General features: G+C 36.3%; 1 protein-coding gene across 1 annotated transcript; it reads left to right on the forward strand.

Moving 5' to 3' along the window:
* The first annotated feature begins 14020 nt into the window (after positions 1–14020).
* On the forward strand, positions 14021–20647 carry LOC109105362 (interleukin-12 subunit beta-like). The gene is made up of 8 exons (XM_042756006.1): positions 14021–14159; positions 14823–15086; positions 18678–18783; positions 18939–19111; positions 19969–20129; positions 20207–20325; positions 20407–20440; positions 20549–20647. The coding sequence occupies exons 1-7, from the start codon at positions 14078–14080 to the stop codon at positions 20435–20437; spliced, it is 936 nt and encodes a 311-aa protein (XP_042611940.1). The 5' UTR covers positions 14021–14077; the 3' UTR covers positions 20438–20440; positions 20549–20647.
* Positions 20648–26729: the final 6082 nt, after the last annotated feature.

A 26729-nucleotide genomic window follows, 5' to 3' on the forward strand; every position in this document is an offset into this window, starting at 1 on the left:
CCTATCGCCCAGCCCTAATGCAACAGTTTGCATTTTTTTTTTTGAGTTAAGGCAACTTCCTCTGAAATTAAGTTATAATAACTAATAACCTTTACTGCGCTATACAGTAGTCAACATTTGAAGTGGATCAAACCTTTCTTCAAAGTTGTTCTAAAACCAATATGTCCTAAAACCTGTTCTGCAAATTTGATACCCTCATAAGACACTGTCCATATGAAAGAGCAAGAAATTCACACCTTTATCTCGACCTCCACAAGCCATACAGAACTACCCCAAAACCCCCAACCCCCTCCAGCTGGACTGAATTGGGTCTGTTTTTGGGCTGCGAGGAACGGTGTGTTATGTTACTGGGTTAAAACATGCCTGCACTCACAGCAGCCGTTCTCTTTTTATTCATTATTTTGTCGCAGCCCATATTATTATTTTCACTAGACCAAAATAATGACAAATTATCAATTGATAATTAATCATTATTTTTGCGAAAATCATTGTTATTTGTGAACATAGGCATTTAAGGCAGGCTTTAAGACCAAGCGGAATTGGTTTTACTAAATCAGTTTGAGTGAATACAACTCATTGATCATGAACCCAACATTTAGCAAGGCAGGAAAACATTCAGTCTGCCTGAAGGAAGACATATTTCATTGAGCTAATGCTGTTAAATAGAGATTTAAAAAAAACAAAAAAAAAAAACTAGTGTAGCCTATTCTTAAACTTGGATCTCATTATATTGAAGTACAAATCCAAACACCAGAAGCAACCAACACTCTCCGTGTTCTTTCATTGAAAAGTATGCATTTTATTTATACACAGGCTATATGGTTGAAATAATATTTTAGTTGAAAACTTTAAGTGCCATTGTTTAAAAAAAAATGCATAATAGAAATGTTTCATAGACCTTCAGTTGTTATGCTTTAAAATCCCATGCCATTTGTAATTTCACTGTATTTTCACCTCCTAAATTACTACCCCAATTCTATAATGGTAAAATTTATTCAGGCCGATGGCATTTTTTATGACATTATTTATTTTTATTTTTAGAATAATTGTGGCCTACATAAATGGGTGAATAAAAACCAATATGATAACTTTTTAACTGCAGGCAGATATAGGCCTATATTATTGTACATTACAAATATTTGGATCTTCCCTTATTCTGTCCCTTATTTCATTAAAGAATAAATATTTATTTTCTTCAAGAATAAACATTATAAATAAATAATAAAAGATAGAACCTCTATTAGCCCTTATTTTCCATTTCTGAAGTTAATTGGCAACTCTAATGATGATGTTATTATCTGTTGACTCCCTGACAGTGGCACCTTCCTTAAAAAAAAAAAAAAAAAAAAAAAAAAAAAAAAAAAGGTTGTAGGACATATGCGAGCGATTAATAGATTTAAAAAAGAAAAAAGTGGGAAGTGGGTGCTTGGTTTCAGAAAACGAATACAGCTCATAAAAAATGCTATGATGAAAAAGTCATGCTAACTTATTAATTCATAGAAATAATTTAAGCAATTTGAACCTTTTTATACTAGATTCAACTTGAATTTCAATACTATTAAACTGACTTTAAAATCTTAAGGAGTTTATAAGTTGCAATGGTAAAATGTCACAGTGCATGTTAAATAGCCTAAATGAACTTGTATCTTATAGTATCCGAAGACCTTGATTGCATGTTAGCATAAAACTAACAATATATTTTGACTTATTTTTATTTTTAATTTTTTTAAATGAACAATTCCTGTATAAAATGTGACAGCAACCTTTATATCAAACATTTTGAAATCGTCCACAGTTGAGCAACGCAAGAGGCAGGTTAGGCCCATACTCTGCTCCTAAGTATATAATGTAAATTTGTTAACCCACAATAGGCCTAACACATTTTAACCGATTAATCACCTATTTTCGTTTGCTGCATGTTTTTTTTTTTTTTTAAACGCTAAAAAATAAATTAAGTTTGTAAGAGTTGCATTTTATTACATTCAGAAATAATAACATCAGGCCTAATAATGCTATAGGCTAATGTACCAACACAATATTTTTACTTCACTTTACAACAAATCCTTTAAATTTAACAAATTTATCAGAACAGAACAAGAATTACAAATATATAATTCTAATGGATAAATATAATCGCAGTATATAATAATATAGGCTTATAAAAAAAAAATAATAATAATAATTTTCAGCGATACATAAGGTAAGGTTGGGCTTAGCTCTCTCATTCAGGACAAATCCAAACATGTTGCCCATTTGAAGCTAAACTCTTATTCATTAGGTAAAATAGGCTTTGGATTTCACAAGTGTTTCAGTATCGACGAAAAAAAAATCATAATGAGCAAAAATATGCCAAAGTGAACCGCTGCTCGCACCGTATGGCTCGGTGAATGACTGCTGTTTCCAATGAATATGTGCGCGTGAGGCACCAGCGTGATCAAATTCACAATTCACAATTTTTGGTCACACAGTAAAGGCATAATTAAAAAATGCAAAGTGTTAGCAGTTTGAAAAATCAAGAATGATAACAGAGTTTATAAGAATTATTTGTAAATGCTGGACCGTTCTCATTTCGCTCTGCAAATGGAACCTGAAGATTATTATTATTATTATTATTATTTATAACCAAGAATGAACCGAGATGAAAACATTTAGGTTTTTTTTTTTTTTTTTTTTTTTTTTTTTTTTTTTATTAAACAAACACAAAACAAAGTAACATAAGTTGCCCGACACACAACAAAGATAAACACAAAAATATACATAAAAAAACAACAAGGCATTGTACTATGAACAGAAATGTACAACAGGTCCAGCAGAGAACAAGAAAAAAAAAAAAAAAAAACAAGACAAAGAGACCCTCTGGAGGCACTATATTATACCAAACCTCAGAATATCACAAATAGAGGCATTTATGTTGTCCAAATAAGGTGACCAAGTGCGAGTAAAAGTGTCAGTTGTAGAGTGAATAAAACATGTTAGGAGTTCCAAAGGAATAGTCTCTCCAATGACTGAATGCCATCCCTTCATAGAGGGAGGTTTATCGCTGATCCACGACAAAAGTAAATTCTTCCTGGCAGCAAAAGTTAACAGGGCAAAAAGACGTCTTTTATGCTTATTAGAAATAGCCTTATTTTATAGATGATCAAAGAATATAGTATTTTTTTTCTGGGATGTACACCCCAAGATCTCTTTCCCAAGTTAAACTGAGGTGCGAATTATTAACTGTACAATAGGAGCATAGGGCTTTGTAGAAGAAGGAAATCAACTTTTGTGTAGGAGGGTTTAAAAGTATCCTCTCAATTACTGAAAATTAATATTTGGAAGTGTAGTATTAGGAATATATAATCCCTAATTTGCAAGAATCTAAAAAAATGTTGCCTAGGTAAATTATATTTTGAGGCTATAATATCAAAAGACAATAGTGATCCCTCCTCAAATAGGTCAGCAATCCTATGTATACCATTAGCCAACCAAAGGTTAAAACCAGGGTCCATAGCACTTGGCAAAAACTCTGGATTGTTCAGGACTGGCAACAGAGGAGAGGTTGTGTCGATCCTATCTTCTAGTCTTTGAATAGCGCGCCATGCCTTGAGAGTGTTACGTACTAAAGGATGATCACACATAGCTCTCCTCAGTTTAGAATTATGGACAAATAGTAAGTTTTGCAAAGGGCATTTAGACTGTGAAGATTCAAGATCAAGCCAATGGCCTGAGCAAATGGCTCCATTGCTATCGCAAAGAGCAATGGAGAGAGGGGGCAGCCCTGCCTAGTGCCCCGGGATAAAGAAAAATGATCAGATCTATGACCATTGGTGATAACCGCGGAGAGGGGATCTTTATAGAGTATTCGTACCCACTTAATGAAATATTCCCCAGTGCCAAATTTTTCCAGTGTGTAAAACAGATACGGCCACTCCACAGAATCAAAAGGTTTTTCCGCATCTAGGGACACAATACAGGAGCTAGTACTGAGGTTATGGGAAAGCTCAATAATGTTTAAGAGCCTCCTTACATTATTGGTGGATATTCTGCCGTTAATAAACCCTGTCTGGTCTTCGTGAATAATATATGGCAGAACCTTTTCCAATCTTAGCGCTAAAATTTTTGATAACAATTTTAAATATGAGTCAAGCAGAGCAATCGGCCTATAGGAGCCGCAATTTTCTGGGTCCTTGCCTTTTTTTAAAATAAGAGAAATATTAGCCTCACGAAGCGAGGGGGGTGACCTGTCAGTCGAGAATGAATGATTGAGCATAGCTAAAAGAGGGTCTAGAAGCACGTGTTCGAATTCTTTATAGAATTCACATGCAAGGCCATCAGGCCCAGGAGATTTACCAGACTTCAAACTATGGAGTGCGATTATAGCTTCCTTTCTTGAGATGGGTGCATTGAGAAGTTCTCTCTGTTCTTCTGAAATGACAGGGAGGGTTAGGCGATTGAAGAATGATACAAAGTAATCATGTTTTTGGGAAGAGTAATGAGAATGATAGAGAACAGAGTAGAACTGTTTAAAAATATTGTTAATAATAAGAGGATCAAAATAACGCACTCCCAGAGGGTCTACTATAGAAGTAATAAATTGTGAGTCAGATCTGGACTGGGTTTATTACCCCATTCATATAATTTTTGCTTTAAATATATTATATATGAATGAGACTGATGAGTTAGTAATGAATTTAAAGAGGCCCGCACAGCACTTATTTTTTCTAACAAAGCTGGATAGGGATCGTCCAAGTAGCTGCTAGTGGCAGTATTTAACTCTGACTCTACGTGTTTCTCTTTCTCTAACTGTTTTCTTTTTTTGGTTGCAGAATATGAAATAACAAGGCCTCTGATGTATGCCTTAGTCGTCTCCCAAAGAAGTGAAGGGTTATTTGTAGATTCTGAGTTAATAGATAAAAATATCTTAAATTCAGAATTAAAATATGAGAGAAATTTGTCATCTTTGAGTAATAAATTATTAAATATCCAACTTTTAACAGGTCTAAGAAACCCCTTCACACAAACATCTAGAACCACTGTAGCGTGATCCGATATAACAATGTCTCCTATATTGCAGCGTGAAATTGCATGCATTATAGTCTTAGGCACAAAAAAGTAGTGGATCCTAGAGTGACACTTATGTGGGTGAGAAAAAAAGGTGAATTTATTCTGATGCGGGTTCAGAGTGCGCCAAACATCCAAATATTCTAAGTCATCAAACAGTGCAGCAAGGGCTTTGGACTGTTTGGTGAAGAGAGAGTCCCTGGGGGAAAACGATCTAGTAATGGATTCAGTAAACAATTAAAGTCTCCTCCAATAATACACAATCCAGATGCGCGTTCTTTAAACTCAAGGAAAGCTTTTGTAAGAAATTCTGAGGAGTAGTTTGGGGGGCAATATATGTTTAAAAGTGAAATTTCCTCTGCGTTCAAAGACCCCTTAACAATGATGTATCTACCGTGTTTGTCCTTAATACTGTCTGTGACCCTAAGAGGTATACTTTTGCTAATTAAAATTGCTACTCCTCTGCTACTTTTCGTAAAGGATGAAAAGTGAATCTCACCAACCCATTTATAATGTGTTAGATTCAAATGTTCGCTATCACTCAAATGGGTTTCTTGTAATAAAGCTACATCTATATTCTCCTTATGGAGTCGTGTGAGTGCTTTACGAATTTTTATTCACCCATGTAAACCCCTTCCGTTCCATGTACAAAGTCTTAAGTTACCAGCCATTACTTAAAGAATAGAACAGGTGGCGCTCTCCTCTTTTCAAAAATCTCCATGATCATTTTATGTGAAGTGTTTTGGGTTTTTTTTTGTTACTTGTGTTATGGAATTGGTGTAGACAATAACACAAATCAAAACACGCCAAACTGGCAGCGTGAAAAAAGAGGGAAAAAATTAAAGAAAAAAATAGCACGATATGGAAATAAAAAAATAGGAAGAAAGAGGCTGTTTCCCCACGTCAAAGGGAACGTTCTTCATCCCAAAAACAGTCAGTCTCTTCTCCAGTAGCAACGATACATAACAGTAACACACACCCGAAATACAAACTAAAGTTATTGAGACAGTCCCCGTCACTCAAAAAAAGAGAAATGGAAAATAAAGTACGCAAACTAGAACTCACATCACTGCATATTAGAACGCAAAAAGCCAGACCAGCCCATTACCCGTCTGACAGAAAATCAGATACGGATCAGGTGCTGGAGTTTGAATCGCTCTTATCCAGGTGCTGCGAGACTGCAGCCGCCGTTTCAAAGACTTTAAAGGTACTTCCAATGTTGACTCGTAGCTTGGCTGGGGACAGCATCGCATAGTGAGCACCCATATCGCGGAGTCGCTGCTTGACCGCGTTGAAATCATTGCGCTTCCGCATCACTGAAGCCGAGAAATCCTGGTATTTTTCTCCATTTCTGTCACTTGATTGGGTTTATGGTCCTTGCCACTGTTGCCTTCTAGCTTGCTTATTTGGGGTTCTGAAAGACACTTAACTTTCAGAAATTTATTGATACAACGCATTGACTGACTTACACTTGATTTGACAGACTTAAAGGGTCTGAATGGATAGTTGTTAGAGAAATTGAGACCACTCTGCATAATTTGCGAAAACCTTCATGCTGGCACTGAGCAGTTTACCCTTTATTTTTATTTAACACCACGTTTATCTCACCATATATCTATTTTAAAACTAGTTAGTCCTATTTAATCATGTCATAAAAATACATACAGGCTTTGTGGCTTTAGTTTACTAGTGTCTTTCTCACGTTATGCATTTTCATTGTCGTATAGTCATGGTATTAAGTATCTTGGAATTCCCGTTAATTCTGTAACTGAGTTTTGGTTTGTGGTTAAACATTATGATGATAAAGGTGTGCACTTTCTTGTGTTCAGCGATTTTTCCCTAGAATGTATAACTCATACCAGGACAGTGAATGTGGTGTAATGCACAAGTGCCACTACCACCTAAATATCTGGATGTTGCAGTGATGTCCAAATTAACACGCTCTACATTTTCATTTGGCAGCAGTGACCTAATTAATGTTCAAAGTTAGCTTCACCAAAAAGAGCATGTGAGGCCCTTATTGATTACTTTCATGCCTATATAAATATGTGTGTTGGATCAGTAAGATTTTATTTTATTTTATTTTATTTTATTTTATTTTAAAGCTGCATTTATTTGATTAAAAAATTAACAGTAATACTGTGAAATATTATTGCAATTTAAAATGACTGTTCTCTGATTTAATATACTTTATAAAATTCATTCTATAATTCAAGCTACATTTTCAACAGCCATTACTCCAGTATTCAGTGTCCCATGATCCTTAGGATCATGTGACACTGAAGATTGGAGTAATGGCTGTTGAAAATTCAGTTTTATCACAGGAATAAATTATGTTTGAAAGTATATTAAAATAGAAAAATATTTCACAATACGTTGTGTTTTTTTTTTTTTTTTGATCATATAAAGGTAACCTTGATGACCATAAGCAACTTCTTAAAAGATATATATATATATATACGGATTAAAAACTAAATGTTTTTATTTCGGTTCATTCTTGGTTAAAAAAATAAAAATAAAAATATTCTTCAGGTTCCATTTGCAGACCGAAATGAGAACGGTCCCGGTCTATATCTTACTGATGCCAAACCTTCTAACAGCAGTGTATATATGGGAATTTGTGACTGAAAATAGGTGCAAAAAACAAAGCAAAAAAAAAAAATTCAAAACATCAATCACCAAAAAAAAAAAAAAAAAAATCTAACAATATATTTTACTCAGAGGAAATGATTTCATTGTGAGAGATGACTTGTACATTCTAATACACAATTGCTCCTGTAAAAGCCCCTAGCACATAAAAAGCACTGTTGCATAGCTCATGGAAATCCCAAATGAAAACTGGCTTCACCACATTGGTTTCCATATCCCTTTATTTAGAACTTGATACTTCTGCTTGCTGGAAATTCACACTACTGTATTACATATATAAATGTTGCTCAGGTTCAATTCTACTTCAGTGAAAAGGAAGAGGAGAGAGTCACCACAACTCATTACGTTTTCAAGGTAAGATTCAAGAGAAGGTGTCTATCTCAATTAAATATTATCCAATCAATCATTCATATATATATATATATATATATATATATATATATATATATATATATATATATATATATATATATATATTCAAAAATGTAGATGTAATTTTTTGTTTATTTGTATAGCGCTTTTTACGATACAAATCATTGCAAAGCAACTTTACAGAAAATTAAGTTTCTACAATATTTAGTAGTAGCTTATCAGTGGTGACTGTCAGTTCATGTGCATATGGCAGAAATGTTTCAGAAAAAAAAATCAATAAAGACGTAAACAACCAGACGATTAACACTATTAACAGCAATTATGCAATCAAACTTATAGCAAAATGTGGTAGTTCTATATGTTGTCTCTGGGTTAGCATCATCTGAGGTCCTCTGAAGGGTTGGCATCATCTCTTCTCAGGTGTTCTGGATCCAGACTGGAGCTTGTGTAAATCCTAGTTACCACGGGATGTAAATCCCGTGGCAAAACAGAGAAACAAATAGAGGCATAATTAGCGTACCTGCTGTTCCAGCCAAGTAAAATTAATTAGTTTAACGCAAGCTAAAGAATAATAATGAGCATTTTATCAGATATAACTGCAGTCCAAAATTATGAGATGCATTATTTGAATGCTTGGCCAAAGAGGTGTGTTTTTAATCTAGATTTAAACAGAGGAAGTGTGTTTGAACCCCGAACATTATCAGGAAGGCTATTTCAGAGTTTGGGAGCCAAATGCGAAAAAGCTCTACCTCCTTTAGTGGACTTTGCTATCCTAGGTACTATCAAAAGTCCAGCGTTTTGTGACCTTAGGGAGCGTGATGGGTTGTAGGTTGGTAGAAGACTAGTTAGGTACTCAGGAGCTAAGCCATTAAGGGCCTTATAAGTAAGTAATAATATTTTTTAACTGATACGGAACTTAATAGGTAGCCAGTGCAGAGACTGTAAAATTGGGGTAATATGATCATATTTTCTTGACCTGGTAAGGACTCTAGCCACTGCATTTTGGACTACTTGTAGCTTGTTTATTGAGAATGCAGGACAACCACCTAGCAGTGCATTACAATAGTCCAGTCTAGAGGTCATGAATGCATGAACTAGCTTTTCTGCATCAGGAACAGGTAACATGTTTTGTAGCTTGGCAATGTTTCTAAGATGGAAGAATGCTGTTTTTGTAACATGGGAAATATGATTTTCAAAAGACAAGTTGCTGTCTAATATAACACCCAGATTTTTGACAGTAGAGGAAGTAACAGTACATCCATCTAATTGCAAATTGTAATCTACGAGATTCTGTGTAATGTTTTCTGGACCAATAAGTAATATATCTGTCTTATCTGAATTTAATAGGAGAAAATTATTGGTCATCCAATCTTTTAAATTTTTAATACACTCTGTTAGCTTAGATAATTTTTGAAGTTTCACCTGGTCTTGTTGAGATATATAGTTGAGTATCATCAGCATAACAGTGGAAACTAATCCCGTATTTTCTAATGATATTACCAAGGGGCAACATCTATATTGAAAATAGCAGAGGACCTAGGACAGATCCTTGTGTCACTCCATATTTTACTGGTGATAAATGAGATGACTCCCCATTTAGATAAACAAAGTGGTAGCGATCGGACAGGTAGGATCTAAACCATCTTAAAGCCTGCCCTTGGATACCTGTATAGTTTTGTAATCTATCTATGTGTATGTCTTGATCTATGGTGTCGAACGCAGCACTAAGATCAAGTAAAACTATCAATGAGATTCAGCCTTGGTCTGATTCAAGAAGCAAGTCATTTGTAATTTTAACAAGCGCAGTTTCTGTGCTATGATGGGGCCTGAAACCCGACTGAAATTCTTCATAGAGATCTTTTTTTGCAGATAGGAGCACAATTGAGCAGACACAACTTTTTCTAAAATTTTAGACATAAATGGAAGATTTGAAATGGGTCTGTAATTTGCCAGTTCACTAGGATCTAGTTGTGGTTTCTTAATAAGAGGCTTAATAACCACCAGCTTGAATGGTTTTGGGATGTGACCTAAAGATAAAGACGAGTTAATAATATTGAGAAGCGATTTTTCTGCTACAGGTCAAGTCAAGTCATCTTTATTTATATAGCGCTTTAAACAAAAAAGATTGCGTCAAAGCAACTGAACAACAATAATTAGGAAAACAGTGTCAATAATGCAGAATGACAGTTAAAGGCATGTGATACTGTAGCTGATGGCTGCATGGTTACAATTTTATCTCTAATAGTATCGACTTTAGAAGTAAAGTAGTTCATAAAGTCATTACTGCTGTGATGTTGAGAGATGTTGTACAGGTAACAACTCTTTCAGTAATTTAGTGGGTACAGAATCTAATAAACATGTTGTTGGTTTAGATGCAGTGATAAGTTTATTTAGCTCTTCCTGTCCTATAGTTGTAAAGCACTGCAGTTTATCTTTGGGTGCGATGGATAAAACTAAAGTATTAGACGCTGTAGAATCTACATTTGTTATTGTATTTCCGATGTTATCTATTTTATCAGTGAAGAAATTCATAAAGTCATTACTGTTTAACTTTGAGGGAATATTTAGATTGGGTGGGCGTCTGGTTATTTGTTAATCTAGCCACTGTGCTAAATAAAAACCTTGGATTGTTTTGGTTGTTTTCTATGAGTTTGTGGATATGCTCGGCCCTGGCAGTTTTTAGAGCCTGTCTATAGCTGGACATACTGTTTTTCCACACAATTCTAAAAACTTCCAAGTTAGTTTTTCTCCATTTGCGCTCAAGACTACGAGTTTCTTTCTTGAAAGAGTGGGTATTACTGTTGTACCATGGCACAGTACGTTTTTCTCTAACCTTTTTCAATTTGATGGGGGCAAGAGCTTCTAATGTATTAGAGAAGATAGTGCCCATGTTGCCAGTCATTTTGTCTAGTTCATGTGTATTTATGGGTACACAGAGCAGTCGAGATAAATCAGGCAGGTTATTTGTGAATCTGTCTTTGGTGGCTGGAACAATAGTTCTGCCCGGACGATAACGCGAAGCTATATAGTTATTATCATCAATACGCAAAATGCACGATACAAGGAAATGGTCAGTAACATCATCACTTTGAGGTACGATATCTATGTCAGTAAGATCGATTCCATGCGATATAATTAAATCTAGCGTATGATTAAAACGATGAGTGGGCCCGGTGACATTTTGCTTTACTCCAAAACAGTTTAATAAGTTAGTAAACGCAAGTCCTTATGCATCATTTGTATTATCAACATGAATGTTAAAATCTCCAAAAATTAGCGATTTATCAGCGGTAACCAACAGGTCTGAGTGGAAATCTCCAAATTCTTTTAGGAATTCTGTATATGGCCCTGGTGGTCTATACACAGTAGCCAGAGAAAGAGATACAATATATTTCTTTTGCATATCTGACAGTGTAACATTAAGCATAAGTATTTCAAATGATTTAAACCTGTATCCTGTTTTCTGGGTAACATTGAGAGTATCACTATATATTGTTGCAACACCTCCCCCACGACCAGTCTCACGGGGCTCATGTTTATAACAGGAGTTTGGTGGAGTAGACTCATTTAGACCAATATAATCATTTGGTTTTAGCCAGGTTTCAGTCAAGCAGAGTACATCAAAACTATTATCTGTGATCATTTCATTTACAATAACTGCTTTGGGTGTGAGTGATCTAATGTTTATGAGCCCAAACATTAAAAATTGTTTTTGTTCATTTATTTTACGTTTTTCTGGTTTAATCACGATACGATTTTTTCTAGATCTTACATTAAATTTATATTTTGACCTCATTATTCGGGGAACAGACACAGTATTAATAGATTGGACAGCGCAAGTACTTCTAACATTTAAGCGGGTAGAACAAAAGCCATCATAGCAGTTATTTGAGAATTGGCTTACTACAAATCATATGGAAGTACTCATATAGAACGTAGAGTCCTGGAGATGTTGTCCGACAGGAATTCTGCTCCGACTCTGCTGGGGTGCAGGCCATCAGAGCGAAAAAGCCTAGGACGCTCCCAGAAAAGATTCCAATTATTAACAAAGAGCAGTTTCTGTTCTTTACACCATGACAATAACCATTCATTTAGAGCAAAAAGTCTACTGAACCTTTCGTGTCAATACGTGGGCAGTGGTCCTGACACGATGATCGTCGCTGCAGGCGTCGTGCTGCGAACCGTCTCGATCAGGCTCCTGAAGTCCCTCTTCAGCGTCTCCGTCTGCCGCTGCGTGGTGTCGTTAACCCCGGCGTGAAGCACGACCGCTCTGGGGCTCTCGTCGGCCTTCAGGATCGCGGGTATCTGCGCAGAAACATCGAGAACACGAGCACCAGGGAAACAGTGAGTGTGGACTTTACCTTCGGCTAACGTAGCATGGACGTGTTGGACGATGGAGTCTCCGACGATCAAAGCGTCGCGTTCCGTCTCTCGGAGGGGAGAGAAGCGGTTCCGTGTGGAGATCTCGAAGACCGGAGGGGGAGAAGTCGTCGCCCGGGGCCTGGTTCGTGTCCTCCGCTGCGGGTGCACCGGGCCTGTGCAGAGAAACACATGGGGTGGAGGTGGTGGGACTGTTAGTAGCACACTGCATACTTACCCTGGACTTGTGAGCGTCAGCCCGGGAGGTTTCCAGCGCGGCTCTCCGCTCTCTCAGCTAGGCCTGCCTCTGCTCCAGGACCCGAATCTGCTTCTCCACGGCCTTCAGGATTGCGGGTATCTGCGCAGAAACATCGAGAACACGAGCACCAGGGAAACAGTGAGTGTGGACTTTACCTTCGGCTAACGTAGCATGGACGTGTTGGACGATGGAGTCTCCGACGATCACAGCGTCGCGTTCCGTCTCGCGGAGGGGAGAGAATCGGTTCCGTGTGGAGATCTCGAAGACCAGAGGGGGAGAAGTCGTCGCCCGGGGCCTGGTTCGTGTCCTCCGCTGCGGGTGCACCGGGCCTGTGCAGAGAAACACATGGGGTGGAGGTGGTGGGACTGTTAGTAGCACACTGCATACTTACCCTGGACTTGTGAGCGTCAGCCCGGGAGGTTTCCAGCGCGGCTCTCCGTTCTCTCAGCTGGGCCTGCCTCTGCTCCAGGACCCGAATCTGCTTCTCCACGGCCTTCAGGATTGCGGGTATCTGCGCAGAAACATCGAGAACACGAGCACCAGGGAAGCAGTGAGTGTGGACTTTACCTTCGGCTAACGTAGCATGGACGTGTTGGACGATGGAGTCTCCGACGATCACAGCGTCGCGTTCCGTCTCGCGGAGGGGAGAGAAGCGGTTCCGTGTGGAGATCTCGAAGACCAGAGGGGGAGAAGTCGTCGCCCGGGGCCTGGTTCGTGTCCTCCGCTGCGGGTGCACCGGGCCTGTGCAGAGAAACACATGGGGTGGAGGTGGTGGGACTGTTAGTAGCACACTGCATACTTACCCTGGACTTGAGAGCGTCAGCCCGGGAGGTTTCCAGCGCGGCTCTCCGTTCTCTCAGCTGGGCCTGCCTCTGCTCCAGGACCCGAATCTGCTTCTCCACGGCCTCCAGCTCGAGCTGCACCGAATGCAGCTCGAACGTCTCATCACCTGCACTCAAAGGTAGACAAACATCTGCCATTCATGCAAGTATCAGTGAGTAAAGCAATTGTAATGTGTGTGAATAGAGTATTAGCGATGCACGCGGGTTTAGCGACAACCACGCTGGTGATGCTAATGGGCTATAAGCTACTAGCGGACTCTGGAAATCAAAAATAAAACTAGTTATAAACAAGGCGCTCTGATTTTTTTTGTTGTAGAATACGATAGAGGATATATTCACACGTTATAGAAACGAAAATGATGGTGTATAAAATAGATTTCAACAATAAAAAATAGACGATAGAGAAATAACGTGACGGAGCTCAAACTAGAGGCATATGACCATCATATTAATATGAATGTTTATTAAATATCTATGCATAGTAATACTATAATCTGTTTAATTTATTTTATAACAATTGTTCATATCATTACTATTTTTACTTTTTCTTTAGATGAACAAGATTGTCTTTGTTATTCTTCAAGCTGCTCTTCAGATGGCAGGCAGCATTTCACTGAGGTTCATCAAGCCAAATGGTGACTATTGCTTAAATCTCATTTATTAGTATTGTACTCAGCATGGACAAATTGCTTAAAAGTGACAGTAAAACATTTATAATATAGACACTTACAATAAAGTAACAGTAAAGACAACACGCACACACACACATGTCCTCATGGCATCTTAAATGCATGTTTTTCTGTGTTACCATAGATAACTCTTGCCTCACTACATGAATAAATACATAAAAAGATGATTAAGAACCAAGAGTTAAAAAAAATCAATAAATTCAGTAAAAGGGTGGATAAAATGAAGATATTCGCACTAGCATTTCCATAACTAGCTAAAATTAACATACTCCTTCAGGTTTGTGCTTCTTTTGAAGGCCATGCCCACTCAGCTAAACCAGGAAATAAAACAGTTAACTGCACATATTATAAAAGAAATCTACAGGATATATTCCTGTTTATTTCAGAGGATTTTTTTTTCAGGTTTCTATCATGAACAGAAAGTTTAAAAGAACATCATTTATTTAAAATGTAAATCTTTTTGTAACATTACATATGTCTTTACTGTCACTTTTGAAGAATTGAATGCATACTTGGTGAATAAAAATATATGCCTTGTTGTGAAACACATTTATTTAATGTGCTATCAAATCAAATGATGAGTCTGATAAATAAGCTTTACTGTTATAGTTCTGGTTTTGGAGGTATCAAATCTGTCCAGCTTTGAGGTATTGCTGCATTGTGAAGAGCAATATAAAGGAGAGGAAATTTACTGGGAGAGGAATGGGGAAAGCATCTCTCAGACAGGGAACTTCATCACTGTTATAATAGATGGGCTGCATGGGGGAAACTTCACATGTCACAGACCAAACAGAGATCTTTTGAATTACACACTACTACTGGTCCATCCAGTCGAGTTTCCTAAAGGAGTTCTTATACAATCTAGTGACAGAGGTAAGTATGAAGGTTAACACTTACATTGGATTTCATGTTTATTAAGTCTTAAGTTTAAATTTAAAACATCTGGATATAAAGGCATTTTTACTGCAGATCATTTAACTTAATTGAAATTCACTATAAAAAAATTGTAAACTTAGCATCACATATTAAACTAATTTTGTAATTACTACACTTTAATTGTGTGGAATTAGTGCTGAAGTACATTTTATTTTGCTAAAATGGAACTATTGCAAGTACACTTCAGGCACACTTTAAATAATTTGCATTTAAAGACTGATATTATTCAAAGATCATGCAATCCTCATCAGAAGTGACATTAAAACATATTTTAGACTTAATATTGAGAAACGGCATTGTGAAGTAGTATGTCAAATAAAGTTTAATTATTATTTTTATATCAGTAATTCTCAAGTAATCTGTCAGTAAATATATTAATAGATATTAACTATACTTAGTATGAAATAAATGTATTTTAAATATATTATTTTTAACAGGGTATATGTGACAGTCATTCTTATGCACAGGGCTCGACATTAACTTAGATGCTCATCAGCCACCCCTGCTGAAAAAAACAGCTAAAACCAGTCTAAGCTGGTTTAAGACGGAAATAGCTGGTTTTAACTTGTATCCCAGCCTGGCTAAGCTGGTCAAGCTGGTTTTAGCTGGTCAGCTAGTCTCCCCTGACCAGCTAAAGAATTGGCCAAAACCCCTCTAAAACCAGACTGCTGAACAGCTATGACCAGGCTGGATGACCAGCTATATATATATATATATATATATATATATATATATATATATATATATATATATATATATATAATATATATATATATATATATATATATATATATATATATATATATATATATATATATATATATATATATATATATATATATATGTATAGCAAGGATTGTGGCTTTTTGAAGTCATTAGCCACTAAGAATTTTCACTGGCCACAATTTTGTTGTTTAAAGCTAACTATGGCATGATAAAATTTACCCTAAGTAGATTTACTACTTCACAGCGACATTGGTAGCAGTGTCATGTGACATTGGTCACTAGCATGCGAGCTCAGGATATTGGTTATATCAATGAATATTGTTCCAAAAGAAGTCATATTTGCCATGTAAGTATAATTTGAGTGAATGAATCACAGAGTCACTTATAAAGACTTTCATTCATTAAGGCAAAACACTACAGCCAATACCAATTTATTATTTTTATTTTTTATCTGAGAATTCAAGCTACAATATTTTGCTTCAAAATATGTCTTCTTGTAAAAAGAAAACATCCAAGTTTATTTTATTACACTTTATGTATTTGCATATGTAGATTTTAAGTACAATACATATCTTTAAAAACCATTCATCCATCCATTCCCCAAACTTCTTATCTTAATGGTGAAACCTTTATAGTGGGTACAGAAAGTAGAGACCCCCTTAAATTTTTCACTCTTTGTTATATTGCAGCCATTTGCTAAAATCATTTGTTCATGTTTTTTTCCCTCATTAATGTACACACAGCACCCCATATTGACAGAAAAACACAGAACTGTTGACATTTTTGCAGATTTATTAAAAAAGAAAAACTGAAATATCACATGGTCCTAAGTATTCAGACCCTTTGCTCAGTATTTAGTAGAAGCACCGTTTTGATCTAATACAGCCATGAGTCTTTTTGGGAAAGATGCAACAAGTTTTTCACACCTGGATTTGGGGTTTTTCTGCCATTCCTCCTTCCAGATCTTCTCCAGTTTTGTCAGGTTGGATGATAAACATTGGTGGACACCCATTTTCAGGTCTCTCCAGAGATGTTCAATTGGGTTTAAGTCAGGGCTCTGGCTGGGCCATTCAAGAACAGTCACAGAGTTGTTGTGAAGCCACTCCTTCGTTATTTTAGCTGTGTACTTAGGGTCATTGTCTTGTTGGAAGGTGAACCTTCGGCCCAGTCTGAGTAGTCTAGAGAAGGTTTTCGTCCAGGATATCCCTGTACTTGGCCGCATTCATCTTTCCCTCGATTGCAACCAGTCGTCCTGTCCCTGCAGCTGAAAAAAAACACAGCATGATGCTGCCACCACCATGCTTCACTGTTGAGACTGTATTGGTCAGGTGATGAGCAGTGCCTGGTTTTCTCCACACATACCGCTTAGAATTAAGGCCAAAAAGTTCTATCTTGGTCTCATCAGACCAGAGAATCTTATTTCTCTGTTTGTTAGCAAACTCCATGCGGGCTTTCTTGTGTCTTGCACTGAGGAGATGCTTCCGTCGGGCCACTCTGCCATAAAGCCCCGACTGGTGGAGGGCTGCAGTGATGGTTGACTTTCTACAACTTTCTCCCATCTCCTGACTGCATCTCTTGAGCTCAGCCACAGTGATTTTTGGGTTCTTCTTTACCTCTCTCACCAAGGCTCTTCTCCCCCGAAAGCTCAGTTTGGCCGGACGGCCAGCTCTAGGAAAGGTTCTGGTCATCCCAAACGTCTTCCATCTAAGGATTATGGAGGCCACTGTGCTCTTAGGAACCTTAAGTGCAGCAGAATTTTTTTTGTAACTTTGGCCAGATCTGTGCCTTGCCACAATTCTGTCTCTGAGCTCTTCAGGCAGTTCCTTTGACCTCATGATTCTCATTTGCTCTGACATGCACTGTGATCTGTAAGGTCTTATATAGACAGGTGTGTGGCTTTCCTAATCAAGTACAATCAGTATAATCAAACACAGCTGGACTCAGATGAAGGTGTAGATCATCTCAAGTATGATCAGAAGAAATGGACAGCACCTGAGTTAAATATATGAGTGTCACAGCAAAGGGTCTGAATACTTAGGAACATGTGATATTTCAGTTTTTCTTTTTTAATAAATCTGCAAAAATGTCAACAATTCAGTGTCTTTCTGTCAATATGGGGTGCTGTGTGTGTACATTTCTGATGAAAAAAATGAACTTAAATGATTTTAGCAAATGGCTGCAATATAACAAAGAGTGAAAAATTTAAAGGGGTCTGAATACTTTCCATACCCACTGTATACATATATATATATATTACTGTTATTACTGTTAGTTTTTTTTTGTTTATCGAGTGATAAAAAGAGATATGTAAAAATCCTTAGTTTGTTAACATAATGTAACAAGAATTTTGAAGATAGCTTTATACAAAGTTCATATTGATGTGTGCATATTTAATTAGATAATGCATCTTTGCCTAATTAAACTTAATATTTTTTTCTAAAGATCTTAATAGGGAAGTAAGAGGATATCTATTAAAATATGTTTATTTCATCAGTTTTCACCAGTGTTATCTTGCTTAATTAATTATTGATGGAACTGTGAATGAGCCAATAATAACTCACCACCTAGGCCTACTGTTGTTCTTATTGCTCTTGTAAATCTTTAAATTTACATTATGCTTATGTAACATGAACATGAATTGCTATCATTATATTATATTATATTATATTATATTATATTATATTATATTATATTATATTATATTATATTATATTATCAGCTAATATAATTTTATTAGCTATCAGTATTTCTCATTGTGGCCACTGATCTTAAATAAAACTGCTTAACTTTTTATTTGCCCAGAATTCATTTCTTGCACCGCAAGAAACTATAATGGACAATTTCATTGCTCTTGGAAATGGCATCAGGAACGGATCCAAAGAGCTGTGGTATATTTCACAGCAATCCGGTGATTAATGATTATTCTTATTCTGTATTAATCAAACTTTATTTTATTTTGAGTTAGGTTGGATTAATCATTGAAGTATATGCCTAAGCATTCTAATTATTTAGGCTTATCTTATAACAGCAAATCAATGCTAAACTGGCCTTGTGTTTGTACAGAAACTCTAGTCCCATCAACTGCACTCTGGACTCGGATATGTCTGGGCTGATTTGTATTGACAAGGATTACTGTCAGTACTCCGAAGAGTCTAGGAGCATCAAACTCACACTGTTTGTCAGAAATCTTTATAGGCTGGAGGAGCACCACAGGACTTTCCTCATCCAAGACATTGGTAAGAGGTTTGTGTGCCCCCAGGTGGTAGCTACATGCAGTGCACATCCCTGCATTACAACTCATGCATTTTAGCCTATGTGTAAATTCCTTTGTAAACACTTTAGCATATACTTTTAAAAAGTACTTATTGCAATAAAATATATGTTAAAAGAATATAAATACATATTTACTGAATGTAATGTTTTCAGAGAGTTGCATGTTATTTACAACTTAAGTGCATTTTATTTGTAATTTCATAATTCATAAAATACTCTAATGCCATTTCTATTGAAACTTGTACTGTATGTCATATATGTAAATTTATTTGTAATTACACATTTGTAATAATGAGGTTCCAATTAGTACATTTAAAATATACCTTAATTATAAATTCAAATGTAAAATTAACACACTACAGTTAAATTAGTACTTTACATGTAAAAGTTTAAAAGTTTATTTTGACAGTATTGCAAAGTGCATTTTTTAAAAGCGCACATAAGTATGTTTAAATTATGAAAGTGTACTTTCCTTAAGCGTACTTATGTGGATGTTTATTGAATTAATATTGTTATTTGCAAGTAGGCCTACATACAATTAATCACACTTATTTTTCACAAGGGTATGAAGAAGTTATGAAAAAAAATTTAACAGAACTGGCAAATAAGTTTGTTAGTAATAGTTAAATGATACTAAATCACTGGAATTCAGGATTTCACATGTTTTAATTGAATATTTCACTCATCAATCAATCAATCAATCAATCAATCAATCAATCTCAGTCTCAGGGCAGCCATTTTAAATAATCTCGAGGCCCCCTCGTGGGTCCCAGCCCCACTGTACTAGATTGCTGATTAAACTCTTATTTCAAACCCTCAGTCAAGCCAGATAAAGTTAGTATCACCAAGATCCAAGATGATGTATTTGAGTGGCACCCCCCTGAAACATGGAGTTCCCCCTGCAGTTTCTTTCCCCTCTCCTATGAAGTGAAAGTGGTTCCCAACAATCATAGCTGTGACTACACAGGAAGTCGTGTCGAAGTAAGCATTTTTTTTTTTTTTTTGTTTTGCTGTTGTTGTTTATTAACATCCAAATATATGTTAATTCCTCAAAATAGAAAAATGAAACCAACGAGACACATTACAAGGTGAAATTCAAAAAAGCATATACTTTCTGCGTCCGAGCACAGGACCCACTAACTAAAAAAGTTTGGGGTGACTGGAGTCATCATCATCAGTAAGTACAGTTTAACCTACAGTATTATTATATATTTTATGAAAATATTCCCCTTTACATTCTACATCTATTTTTTAACAGGAGAAAAGACCAGCACACCTCAGAAAAATAAAAGGTGAGTGTTGATTTGTGTTTTAATTACCATATTGGTCATTTTTAGTTGTTCTATGATGCTTGATGCTATTGTTCTGACATTTGTCAATTCTTTGTTTTATAAATGCAGGTCTAAAGGGAACACACCCCTCTGTTTGACAATCTGCTTTCTATTTCTGACAAAATATTACAACTATTCATATTTATATATATTTTGTATTATTAAAATATGCCATGGTGAAATTTATTTGTGCAATAATTTCCCAGATCATTAAAAATGTATTGGATGGCCTTTGAGAATGCCTTATTGGATGACAGTTGTTCTATATTTTTATTATAGTGTTATGTAATAGGGTCCGTGTTAGCCAAGCACTGAGAATTTCATTCCTAATGGTTCTACACAGTACCAGATCAAGGTTATTTGGCTTGTAACAACAGCAGAACCTGTAAATAGAACCCAGCTTTAATGCTATATATATGACATTAATAGTGTTTAAAAATTTTTTTATTTTAATATTATTGTAAAAATATATTATTTATTAATATTCTTTTTACCCTTCTATTTACTTTTACTTATATCTCGTAGCCTTTCCATGAAAATACTGTACTTGACAGCATATTGTTTCAAGTACTTTTATTTTTATATTGACTTGAAATTGTAACAAAAATTACAATGCTCTAACAACAGTTATTAGTTGAAAACAATAATGAATAATAATTGACACTGAACTTGAATAAATACATAATGAACTACAACTAGAAAAAAAATAGAAAGAGAAAATAGGTGCAATAAAGACCAAATTTCAGTAAAGTATCTTCACAATCATCTATGATGCCTTTCTGTCTATCATTATGTGTATTTAGCTGCAACCCATTTGCATTTTCTTTCTGCTGATGAGGTTACATCATGTGAGTAGAAGCAGTTTAGAGGTAAAATTTGTCTAATCCATTTGCTTAAGTGAAAAAAAAAGAAAAAAAAAAAAAAACAATATATATATATATATATATATATATATATATATATATATATATATATATATATATATACAATGGGTACGGAAAAGTATTCAGACCCCCTTAAATCTTTCACTCTTTGTTATATTGCAGCCATTTGCTAAAATCATTTAAGTTAATTTTTTTTTTCCTCATTAATGTACACACACAGCACCCCATATTGACAGAAAAACACTGAATTGTTGACATTTTTGCAGATTTATTAAAAAAGAAAAACTGAAATATCACATGGTCCTAAGTATTCAGACCCTTTGCTGTGACACTCATATATTTAACTCAGGTGCTGTCCATTTCTTCTGATCATACTTGAGAACGTTCTACACCTTCATTTGAGTCCAGCTGTGTCTGATTGGACTTGATTAGGAAAGCCACACACCTGACTATATAAGACCTTACAGCTCACAGTGCATGTAAGAGCAAATGAGAATCATGAGGTCAAAGGAATAATTTCTGCTGCACTTAAGGTTCCTAAGAGCACAGTGGCCTCCATGATCCTTAAATGGAAGACGTTTGGGATGACCAGAACCCTTCCTAGAGCTGGCCGTCCAGCCAAACTGAGCTATCGGGGGAGAAGAGCCTTGGTGAGAGAGGTAAAAAACAGAGAAATAAGATTCTCTGGTCTGATGAGACCAAGATAGAACTTTTTGGCCTTAATTCTAAGCAGTATGTGTGGAGAAAACCAGGCACTGCTCATCACCTTTCCAATACAGTCCCAACAGTGAAGCATGGTGGTGGCAGCATCATGCTGTGGGGGTGTTTTTCAGCTGCAGGGACAGGACGACTGGTTGCAATCGAGGGAAAGATGAAGTACAGGGATATCCTGGATGAAATCCTTCTCCAGAGTGCTCAGGACCTTAGACTGGTCTGAAGGTTCCCCTTCCAACAAGACAATGACCCTAAGCACACAGCTTAAATAACGAAGGAGTGGCTTCACAACAACTCTGTGACTGTTCTTGAATGGCCCAGCCAGAACCCTGACTTAAACCCAATTGAGCATGTCTGGAGAGACCTGAAAATGGCTGTCCACCAACGTTTACCATCCAACCTGACAGAACTGGAGAGGATCTGCAAGCAGGAATGGCAGAGGATCCCCAAATCCAGGTGTGAAAAACTCTTTTCCAAAAAGACCCCTGGCTGTATTGGATCAAAAGGGTGCTTCTACTAAATACTGAGCGAAGGCTCTGAATACTTAGGACCATGTGATAATTTAGTTTTTCTTTTTTAATAAATGTACAAAAATGTCAACAATTCTGTGTTTTTCTGTCAATGTGGGGTGCTGTGTGTACATTACTGAGGGAAGAAAATTAACTTAAATGATTTTAGCAAATGACTGCAATATAACAAAGAGTGAAAAATTTAAGGGGGTTTGAATACTTTCCGTACCAACTGTATATATATATATATATATATATATGGACTTGGCATGTCTGTTTATCTTAAGTAATAATTTAAAATTAGCAATAATAATATGAATCACACTAACAATATCAATCACAAATCCGATATCTCTATTACTTCATGGAAAAAAGGAGAAAAGTATCTTCAGCTGACCTGGTCACAATAAAATGGCTTCGACAGTTACAAATTTAAAATAAATAAATAAATAAATAAATGGAAATAAATAACCCTAAACTGTAACATAAAGAACAATTTCAACATTAAAGTGTTCTTCAGGTTGACATATTTTTAGGGTGCTTTCACACCTGTAGCTCGATTGCTTCATTCTGAAACGGGTTAAAATTATTACAATGTTGCTTTTTATTCTTGGTGCGGTTCACTTTCACACTGCAAAGTTTCTTAATGGACCACAATTGTTAATACAAGTCACATGCGAGTAAACTGTCCTCTCATTTGTCAAAGTTCCACAGTTTATTTTCCGGAATTCCGTCATGATGGAACCAGCTTTGATGAAACTATAACAGCTTTGAGGGCTTATTGATGTTTATATATATATATATATATATATATTTTTTGATATATATATATATATATATACATACATACAGGTCCTTCTCAAAAAAATTAGCATATTGTGAAAAAGTTCATTATTTTCCATAATGTAATGATAAAAATTAAACTTTCATATATTTTAGATTCATTGCACACCAACTGAAATATTTCAGGTCTTTTATTGTTTTAATACTGATGATTTTGGCATACAGCTCATGAAAACCCAAAATTCCTATCTCAAAAAATTAGCATATTTCATCCGACCAATAAAAGAAAAGTGTTTTTAATACAAAAAAAGTCAACCTTCAAATAATTATGTTCAGTTATGCACTCAATACTTGGTCGGGAATCCTTTTGCAGAAATGACTGCTTCAATGCGGCGTGGCATGGAGGCAATCAGCCTGTGGCACTGCTGAGGTGTTATGGAGGCCCAGGATGCTTCGATAGCGGCCTTTAGCTCATCCAGAGTGTTGGGTCTTGCGTCTCTCAACTTTCTCTTCACAATATCCCACAGATTCTCTATGGGGTTCAGGTCAGGAGAGTTGGCAGGCCAATTGAGCACAGTAATACCATGGTTAGTAAACCATTTACCAGTGGTTTTGGCACTGTGAGCAGGTTCCAGGTCGTGCTGAAAAACGAAATCTTCATCTCCATAAAGCTTTTCAGCAGATGGAAGCATGAAGTGCTCCAAAATCTCCTGATAGCTAGCTGCATTGACCCTGCCCTTGATAAAACACAGTGGACCAACACCAGCAGCTGACATGGCACCCCAGACCATCACTGTCTGTGGGTACTTGACACTGGACTTCAGGCATTTTTGGCATTTCCTTCTCCCCAGTCTTCCTCCAGACTCTGGCACCTTGATTTCCGAATGACATGCAAAATTTGCTTTCATCCCAAAAAAGTACTTTGGACCACTGAGCAACAGTCCAGTGCTGCTTCTCTGTAGCCCATTTCCTGCACACGCCTGTGCACAGTGGCTCTGGATGTTTCTACTCCAGACTCAGTCCACTGCTTCCGCAGGTCCCCCAAGGTCTGGAATCGGTCCTTCTCCACAATCTTCCTCAGGGTCCGGTCACCTCTTCTCGTTGTGCAGCGTTTTTTGCCACACTTTTTCCTTCCCACAGACTTCCCACTGAGGTTCCTTGATACAGCACTCTGGGTACAGCCTATTCATTCAGAAATTTCTTTCTGTGTCTTACCCTCTTGCTTGAGGGTGTCAATGATGGCCTTCTGGACAGCAGTCAGGTCGGCAGTCTTACCCATGATTGCGGTTTTGAGTAATGAACCAGGCTGGGAGTTTTTAAAAGCCTCAGGAATCTTTTGCAGGTGTTTAGAGTTAATTAGTTGATTCAGATGATTAGGTTAATAGCTCGTTTAGAGAACCTTTTCATGATATGCTAATTTTTTGAGATAAGAATTTTGGGTTTTCATGAGCTGTATGCCAAAATCATCAGTATTAAAACAATAAAAGACCTGAAATATTTCAGTTGGTGTGCAATGAATCTAAAATATATGAAAGTTTAATTTTTATCATTACATTATGGAAAATAATGAACTTTTTCACAATATGCTAATTTTTTGAGAAGGACCTGTATATATAGCCCATATATATAGAGTCCAGGATTCGTTGGAAAAACATTGTTAAAATGCACCTACTACAAAGAGCAATAAGACAGCATTGTAAAATGAAAAGGTGCAGTTTGATTTTGAATGGCGAAGACGTGCTCACCCACAGACATTGTCTGCTGTTTTTAATTATAATATAATGGGTAACGTAGATTGTGATATAGCCTGGTTCGTTGGTCTGTTGGATCGGAATGGTTTCTCACTACAACCGAACCGCTCCAGAGTTCATTTTCAATTGAGCTGAGACCACCTCGTTCAGGCGATCTCGGATTGTTTTGGTGCGGAGCATGATTGCCATGTTCACATATGCCCAAATGAACCCTTAAATAGTCTTAACTAAGGGTGCTTTCACTCCTGGCCCATTGTTTCTGAACCTGCCGCATTTCCCCTCTTATCCCTGGTTATATGTGTTCGTTTGGGTATATGTGGGATCAGTGATCGAAAAAAAATGTGTGAGATATCGTGTGAGAGGTGTTGTCTGGTCTATTTAAAATGAACTCTGGAGCAGTTCAGTTGTAATGACAAAGCAATCTGATCCAACAGACCAACGAACCAGGCTATATCACAATGTATAATGGGTAATTATGTAAGTTCCATGAAAAACAGTAGATGATGTCTGTGGGTGAGCACATCTTCGCCATTCAAAATCAGTGTGCGCCTTTTCATTTTATAATGCCGTCTTATTGCTCTTCTTCGTAGTAGGTGCATTTTAAAAATGTTTTCCCGATCAATCCTGGACTCTGCTCAAAATGATAAATGAATATAATGACAGCTATATATATAAACATCAATAAGCCCTCAAATCTGTTGTAGTTCCATCAAAGCTGGTTCCATCATGACGGATGACAGCTGTGAGTAGAATTTCCGAAAAATAAACCATGGAACTTTGACAAATGAGAGGACAGTTTACTCGCATGTGGCTTGTATTAATAATTTTGGTCTGTTTAGAAACTTTGTCATGAAAGCGAACCGTACCAAGAATAAAAAGCAACATTGTAATAATTTTAATCCCTGTTTCAGAACGAAGCAATCGATCTACAGGTGTGAAGGCACCCTAAGTGTAAAAACTTTAATGAATTTAAAAATAATATAATATAATATAATATAATATAATATAATATAATATAATATAATATAATATAATATAATATGGCTTGTCCAATACCCACACTAGCGGTCTTTGTGCTTGACCACTTGTCTACAGTACTTACATGACACATTTCTTGTATTTGTGTTCAAGTCAGTATGGAGCTTAAAATATGACAACTATTTGAATTTGAATTGTGTAAATTTTAATTATTGACAAGTGTCGTTTAACAAAACAGAATTTTATGTGGCATTTAACATTGATCAGATTTATTTTTTTTATTGAATATTGAACATTTGAAATTTAAGACTTTTTTTATTTATATGTATTACTGGTATTTATGGGTATTTTCAAACAGCAGATTTTCATTCTGAATTCTTATACTAAAAAATATCAATTTTTTAGAAAATACAGTTTTCAAGATGAAGAAGAAATTCGGAATGTCAAATTCAATATTCTAGGAGTGAAGGAAGCACTGACAGAGATGCCGGAAGTATGGCCCTGAAACGCAGCGTCTCGTTCCTTCGAGGAACTAGGGTTACACGTAACCTAGAGGCGTTCCTCTTCAGGGACTCGGGCTGCGTTGGAAAACTGCTATGGGAATGAGAATGCCGATGCCACCAGAAATCCC

This window comes from Cyprinus carpio, unplaced genomic scaffold (assembly GCF_018340385.1).
Source record: "Cyprinus carpio isolate SPL01 unplaced genomic scaffold, ASM1834038v1 S000006768, whole genome shotgun sequence".
Lineage (NCBI taxonomy): Eukaryota > Metazoa > Chordata > Actinopteri > Cypriniformes > Cyprinidae > Cyprinus > Cyprinus carpio.